Source organism: Panicum virgatum, chromosome 3N (genome assembly GCF_016808335.1).
Source record: "Panicum virgatum strain AP13 chromosome 3N, P.virgatum_v5, whole genome shotgun sequence".
NCBI classification, from domain to species: domain Eukaryota; kingdom Viridiplantae; phylum Streptophyta; class Magnoliopsida; order Poales; family Poaceae; genus Panicum; species Panicum virgatum.
The window spans coordinates 4,516,574-4,524,302 of record NC_053147.1 but is presented as its reverse complement, the minus strand read 5'-3'; the positions used below and the strand labels follow the sequence as shown (position 1 = coordinate 4,524,302).

At 46.4% G+C, this 7,729-nt stretch overlaps 1 protein-coding gene across 1 annotated transcript; it reads right to left on the bottom strand.

The window, feature by feature from the left end:
• Positions 1–729: 729 nt before the first annotated feature.
• LOC120663788 (protein NRT1/ PTR FAMILY 4.6-like) lies at positions 730–3,367 on the bottom strand. Its single transcript, XM_039942693.1, has 5 exons — positions 3,206–3,367; positions 2,865–3,082; positions 2,190–2,630; positions 1,895–2,016; positions 730–1,803 (listed from the first exon to the last, which is right to left on the bottom strand). The coding sequence occupies exons 1-5, from the start codon at positions 3,291–3,293 to the stop codon at positions 960–962; spliced, it is 1,713 nt and encodes a 570-aa protein (XP_039798627.1). The 5' UTR covers positions 3,294–3,367; the 3' UTR covers positions 730–959.
• Positions 3,368–7,729: the final 4,362 nt, after the last annotated feature.

Sequence of the window (7,729 nt, the reverse complement as noted above, 5' to 3'; positions counted from 1 at the left end):
ATGGAGTCGGACCCCAGGGGTCCGGCTGCTCAGCTCCTTAGGGCGTAGTTACGGATAACTACGCGAGTCTTGGCACAGTAGGAGTGGGTACCCCAGTTGCAGGATACCGACACATTCATTGTTCAGTTGCAGCCTGTATATTGCTCTATTGTTTTGGTGCATAGCTTCTTTGAGCTTGGTGTCAGGACAGCGTATTCTTGACATTTATTCTTGTCACAGCATCTTCACTTAGTTCATCATCTTAGAAGTAGTGCAGACATGGCCTTCTACATATCTGTCAGCTCACCTGTGAAGAATCACACTATTTCTCATATTGTTGGACTTTACCCCATAAATAAATAGAGATATGTTTAGTGTACTACACCAAGTGCAAAATGTAACCAGTTAGCGATATCTATAAGATGCTAGTGTCTTATATTATATATTTTTGTTTGAAAGATCAGGGCCATTGCCAGATATATATTAATTACAATGAATTAATATACATTTAAGTCCTATGTTTACATGGATATAATGAATTTTGTGATGTTGAAGAGTGCTTACCGAAACATTTGAGTATTTATTTATGACGCAAGTACGATTTTTATGGAGCCACAAATTGTCATAAATCTATTAACTTGAAATTATGAATACTCAATGAGAGTCATTATTAAGGATATCTCTTTATGATTGAATCCAATGGTTAGTACACTATTGAATTATTGATGACACCCTATATAGTCCGGCTGATAATTTTGCAAGTTAGATGATAGACTCACTGCAAAATATATGCGCGAGTGCATATACACCTGGCATCGTAAGTGTCTCCATCTACATCTCACTTTGAGAAAAAAAAACAAAATTATATATTTGCTTAAAACATAGTATTATTTACTAATTCTTATTTGGTGAAAATTAAATCCACCTGGGACCCGCAAATTCACGTCTTAGGATCTGTGTGGAATATAGGAATGTCACAGTCAGACTGTAGCATGCTTCGTTGACGCAGGCGACGGCACCTTCTTGTCATCGATAGCTGCTTGCATCCTCGGATCATGTCTATAGGTGTACCTCCATGCGCAGAGCAAGTAGAGAAAGAAGGAGACGAGCCCGAACAAGGCGAGGAGCCAGTAGAAGAGATCGAGGCGGCTGGCGTTGAGGTTGGCGCCGTCGAGCCAGCCATGGCCCCCACCTTGGCGCGCGGTGGCGCGGTTGACCACCTGGATGAGGAAGCTCCCCAGCCACGACGCGGCGCCGAGGATGCAGAAGACGATGGCGCCGCCGATGGACTTCATGCCGGCGGAGGCCTCGCTGTAGAAGAACTCGAGCAGGCCGACGAAGGAGGTGACGTCCATCACGCCCAGCAGGAAGAACTGCGGCGTGAGCCAGAACACCGACATCGACGGGGCGGCCCCGCTCCGGCGGCGGCCCTCCACCACGGCGGCCACGGCGAGCGCCAAGACGCTGGACACGAACCCGACGCCCACGCGCTGCAGGTGCGTGACGCCGCCGGCGTACCCCGTCGCGCGGCGCAGCCACGGCACCGCGGCGCGGTCGTAGGCGACCAGGATGAGCATCTGGAAGACGATGGGGACGATGAAGAGGCTCGCCGGCGGGATGCTGGTGCCGCCGAGACGGGTGTCCATGGTCCCGCCCTGCTGCACGGTGAGGGAGAGGAGCAGCGGGATCGGGACGTTGCAGAGGACGGAGCTGAGGAAGATGGGCACCATGCGGAGGATGATCTTGGCCTCCTCCACCTGCGTCACCGTGCACAGCGACCACCGCCGAGTGTCGCCGTCGTCCACCGCCGCCTTGTCGAGGAACCTTCGTACATGAGCGGCGAAAAGTCAATCACACCATGCGCCAATTGAGCACGACAGCAAGACAGAGCGACAGGACGCCCCCTGGCCCTTACTTGAAGTCTGAAGTTCTCTGCGTAAATTCAACGCTCGTGCCACTACCGTCGGTGACCACTTGCGTCTCGGTCAAATTTTCAGGCAATGATAGCTTCCTCTTACGAAAGGCAGCTAGGAAAACCTGCCACATACACACAGAAAAAAGAAAAAAGAGGCAAACAAAACCAAACGATAGTTATTCACATGAAAAAATTTCATCAAGTTTATTTTATTTTCCATAAAAACCTTTCATGTTTTTTGATTGTTTAATTGAAAGTTCCATCTAGCTCACTCTCGGTCTCGGGGGATGAATACCTGAAAGATTCTTGTGAGCGGGCTCCCCGTGGGTTTCTGGTGGCGGTAGAATGACAAGCCGCCGCTGACGACGACCGTGCCGACGAGAATCACGAGCGCAGCGAGCGCGAAGCTGAGGCCCCAGCCCTCGTTCTCCTGCACCCACACCATGAAGACGAGCCCCACGAACCCTCCGAGCGAGATGCAGAAGGCGAACCAGTTGAAGAAGCTGATCTTGCCGTGCAGCTCCGCCGGGTCGTCGCCGTCGAACTGGTCGCCGCCCAGCGCCGCCGCGCATGAGCGCAGTGAGCCCTCGCCGACGGGGATCAGGTAAAGGCCCAGGGTGAGCAAGCTCAGGTTCCGGCCGCTCACCGGAGCGCACTCGTTGGGGTGGTTGATCATGTCGCACGGCGGCGGGTGCAGCGAAGGGAGGTGTGCTTGCAACGCTAGGACCATGTACCCCTGCCCATGGACCAAACAGCCTCCAACTTAATTACCGACATGAATTTCATCCGAATTATTGTTTTTTACGTATGCTTTCAACTATAAAATATTTTGCTACATGTCAGAACGAAGTTTGTCCTACTAGATCTCACATATTTGTCATTTATTAAGGGAATGCTTGCTAATAAGAGTTTTAAATGGGTGTAATATCCTGGCCAAGTGGTCATCCATCATCGAATGATCGAGACTCACCATGATCTCGATGGGCGCAAAGATGAGGATCGTGTAGAAGCGCTTCAAGTAGGAGTCAGAGACGAAGGCACCGAGGAAGGAGAAGAAACAAATGGCCCCAAAGAAATTCGTGGAGGTGGTGGAGGCGTCCTTGACCCCCATGTGCATCGTCCCATGCAAGTAGCTCACTAGATTCAGTATCATCGGTATATTGGCTATGTTTGCCATCACAATAAGAACTGTGAACACAGTGAAACATACGTGTTAACAATCTTGGTTTTAGTATATATATTAACATAATTCTCAGTATCATTAGTATATGTTCTATATATGGAAATAAGATAAGGATCAATGTTACTGACAATGGATGAACATGCTGGCCTTCACTCCACCATGCCTCTTTTGGTTAACTGGCCGTCCCCTCCAGTCTACAAGACCTTGCAAGGCCATGGTTTTTGGCCTGCAATGCCAAACAAACCTCCCCTGATTCTGGTGCTGCTCGAGCTCCTCCCTATCTTCGAAGGCAGCATGTGTGGCTCTTGAACTAGTGCTTTTTTATAGCCGTGGAAGACGAGCAACCCGTCGCATGATTCGAGGCGGAAAGCCGCCACGCCAAAATATTCAAACCAACCCGAGGGTTTTCTCTTGTGATGATGCTGACTCGTATCTACTAAAATATCTTTGTGATTGTGCCTCCAAATAATTGTGAGTGTGCCGCCACCAAATCATGACAAAAAAAATGATCTAGATACCTTGGAGTGTTGTACCTCATACATGTAAAGCAAGTTACACTGTCTTGTAGTGCACACATTTTCCTGATGCTACTTGCACGAGATCATATATATTCAGAAGGGGCATGAGGTGTCCCTACCTTTTTCCAGTATGTTATTGTTGCGGCGTTGTGAACCTTCTTGGTCTAGTCAGCTCTGCCACACAAGCACTGATGGTGAGATGTTTGATTTTGGGACAGGGTTGCTCTGGCTTTGATCCCCTGCATTTTGGGTAACTGACATGTGAATCCGGATCTACGACAGCCGGCCCGGTTGATGCCTAGTGCAGCAGCTGTTGTCGGCTTATCGAGGAGGACGTGCTTGGAACTACTTTTCCTTAATCTAAAAAAATTGTGAATCCGGATCCACGCGTCAGTGTCCAAGGCCAAAGTTGGGGAAGTCTCATTCTGATCTTGACGTTCAGCGGAACAATGAATTTACACAACTCGCATACAAATATATGGTGACTTGTTGAGTGGATCAATCACCAGCGAGGTAATAGACGCAGGTAGATCATTATCAAGCCACAACATGTTTCATGGACTGCAGGGGAGACACCTTGTCGTCCTCTATAGAATATTGGATTCTTGGACCCCGAAAACTGAAGTAATCTTGAGAACCAAAAATTTCTAGTGTTGGGACCCGTTTAGACTAGAGGCCTGTGCTTTGTTGACACAAGCGACCCCTTCTCGTCACCCAGCATTGTGGTCGATTGCTGCATCCCCTGATCATGTCTATAGGCGTGTATCTCCACGCGCAGAACGGGTACTCAGGTAGAGGAAGAAGGCGACGACCCCGAGCACGGCTAGCAGCCAGTAGAAGAGGTTGAGGCGGCTGGTGTTCAGGTTGGCCCCATCAAGCCACCCGCCGTGGCCTCCGCCGCCGCCTCCGCCGCGCGCGGTGTCAGCAGGAACGCCAACATGGGCGGGGCGCGCCTCCTGCGGCGGCCCTCGACGGCGGCCGTGGCGAGCGGCACGGCGCGGGACAGGAAGTCCACGCCCACGCGCTGCAGGTGCGTGACGCCGCCGGCATAGCCCGTCGCGCGGCGCAGCCAACGGCACGACATGGTCGTACGCCACCTGCAGGATGAGCACCTGGAACGCGAAGGGGACGACGAAGAGGCTCCCCGGCGGGATGCGGAGGGCGCCGAGGCGGGTGTCCATGGTCCCGCCCTGCTGCACGGTGAGGGAGAGGAGCAGCGAGAACGTTGGCGAGGACGGAGCTGAAGAAGATCGGCAGCATGCGGAGGATGATCTTGGCCTCCTCCCCCTGCGTCAGCCAGCGTCACCGTGCACAGCGACCACGCCCGTCTGTCGCCGTCGTCCACTCCACTGCTGCCTTGTCAGGGAACCTTGTAAGCAAAATAATTTAATACAAGTGTGTGCAAGTCAAACCTTGGATGTGTCACGTTTTGTTGTGATGCAAATAATGCCCGTACCCAGTACACATTTTTCTATTCTGAAAAGCCAATTTCTAGTCGGTACAAATAAACAAGCAAAGTTGTACTAAAAGTTGCCTATTAGTACACAATTCTTTTACTGCACGAGAGTAATTAGAATCAATATAAAAGACTTACAATTAATTATTATAATTATTTATATCGCACCCTCTTTCATCTATAAATATTCTAATATATACTCTAAAATATGTATTTATCGTTATCTTGTAATAGATTTCAAAAAAATTGACATGTGAGGGCCAGGCCACTCCCGAGCATTAACGTAAGAATAAGACCTCTCATGCAGGCTCAGAAAACCACTGAACCTCTACCATACTCTTACACATGGGTGCCGTAACCTATCCTGTAACCTGTGTGAGAGAGGGTAGGGGTGGGCCGGGATCTATTTCCATGTGCTTTGGTGTGTATGCAGGCGAAGATTTTATTTTGCATCACACCTCCATATGTGATTGATAATTTGATATATTCTTATTTGTGAATTGGTATTTTTATCTCTTTTATCATACATGAATATATGGTGACACATATCGTTGGTAGTATTTTGACCTAAATAATATATTAACAATAATAGAAATAGTAATTTAGAATTTTATATTAGTATGCTTTAATATTCTATTATAATTATATAATTTATACTCATATTTAGGGTTATTTTAACTTTTAATAATGATATAATTGGATAATTTATATTTAAATTTTAGGAGGTTATTTGCATTATTTTATAATGGTATAGGTGGGTAATTTACAAGAAGATTAGGGGGTTGCTTTAGATTTTTTGTAATGGTAATGGTGGGTAATTAGATATATATTTAAGGTTACTTTAGTCTGTTTTCATAATAAGTATTTTATTAGAAATGCTAACAAGATCCAATGACTATTATGAATAGAGTTGTCAGATTTATAGTAGGATGTAGCCTCCAATTAGTAGTGGTTAGATTGGTAGAAGAAAATGTACGCTACTATCTCATTTATTGAACATGTAGAAATTGAGAATGTACAAATTTTCAATAGTTAATGAAGGTTATACAAATTTACAATAATTAACCGTCATCATGGATTATTCCTCTTGTCATCTCAGTTACTTAAAAAAATACAAAACCACCTTCGAAACCACCCAGAAGGCTAAATTTGTCCATTTTGGACAGTTGGATGGGCCATATTTTTTGTAGTTGAAGATTGAAAATCGGACTTTTACGATAGTTCAAGGGTGTAAATCGGATTTTTTTTCATGTAATTTCCATACTTGAAGATATATAAACAAAATCGACTCATACAGCTGTAGGTTGTTTTCCCTCTTTTTTCCCTTTGATTTCTTCATCTTTTATAAAAAAAAGTTTTGTAGATAACACATTTTTCTTAAAGAATTTAACAGTCAAGCTGACTGCCGGGTAGTGTTCGGAAAGGGAGGGATTCCTGCTCTTTGTCCAGTTGCGTATGAGTTGGAATTGGACAAGAAAGCCGCCCTTACTCGAAGCCAGTAGTTCTCTCCATAAGTTCAACGTGCCTGCGCCGTCACTGACCTCAGGCCGCATCTCCATCAGATTCTCAGGCAGCGGTAGCTTCCTTTTCCTAAACGCTGCCACGAAAACCTGTGCTGTCCACAAAAATTAGTAAAAAGAAGATCAAACTTGTACCTGCAGTTTGCAGGAATTAATTCATCAAGTTTGTTCACATCACAGGATAGCGAATATATGGTGATGAAACTATGTACCTGAAGGATTCTCGTGACAGGGCTCCCGGCCGTGCTGACGAGCACCACGCGATCGCTGCGAGCGCGAAGCCAAGCCCCCAACCCTTGTTGTCCTGCACCCACACCAGGGTGACGAAAATAAAGAGATCTCGTACCAGTTGAAGAAGCTAATCTTGCCGTGCAGCTCCGCCGGGTCGTCGCCGTCGAACTGGTCGCCACCGCGCAAGCGAGCAGTGTGCTCTCGATGGGGGTGAAGATGATGATGGTGTAGTCGTGTAGAAGCGATTGATGTACGAATCGGAGACGAAGGCAGCAAGGAGAAGAAAAAGAGGGCGCCGAAAAAGTTTGTGGCAGTGGTGGAAGCATCCTTTGATGCTCATGTGCATCGTCCCGATCAAGAAGATCACTAGGTTGAACTAGAAAGTCCGCGGCTTCGCATCCTAGTATTGTGACTTTTTTGGTGAGGCTCTAGGCAACAAGGCATTATAACGAATATATATGTATCTCTATATATAAACCCTGATGTACTAATGATAATTTGGATCGGATCAATTGGTTTTCCGTCTAGTGAGCTTTGTCATAAGTCACTCACTCTACAAACTACTACTCCCTCTGTCCAAGAATGTAAGGCGTATTTTGTTCAGCGTGCGTGTGTGGAAGATTATGCGTGCATTCACATTCCACAGTGTGGTTACCTAAAACTGTTGCTTAAATGTGTTTTTCTTGGTAGTTTTGATGAACTTTATATAGTTTTATTAAATTTACTCTTACCGAAACAATGTCCTAAACAAGGAAAACGTGGTCAAATATAATTATGGCGATTAAAGAAAGGTTTCTTGCCGATCAAATAAAGAGAAAGGTTTCTTGAAATGACCCTAGTGCAGCATTCATCATTTTCACTGAGTCGTCATGTATCCATATTATCTGTTCAAGACTTATCCAGTAAATGAGTTTTGCGATCCTATCC

Bases quoted from the DNA above. Each gene is read 5' to 3' on its own strand.
- LOC120663788 (XM_039942693.1), bottom strand. From the start codon at position 3,293: ATGGCCTTGCAAGGTCTTGTAGACTGGAGGGGACGGCCAGTTAACCAA. The intron at 2,631-2,864 runs GTGAGTCTCGAT...GTCCATGGGCAG, and splicing joins TTGCGCCCATCGAGATCATG to GGGTACATGGTCCTAGCGTT. The intron at 2,017-2,189 runs GTATTCATCCCC...TGTATGTGGCAG, and splicing joins CGCTCACAAGAATCTTTCAG to GTTTTCCTAGCTGCCTTTCG.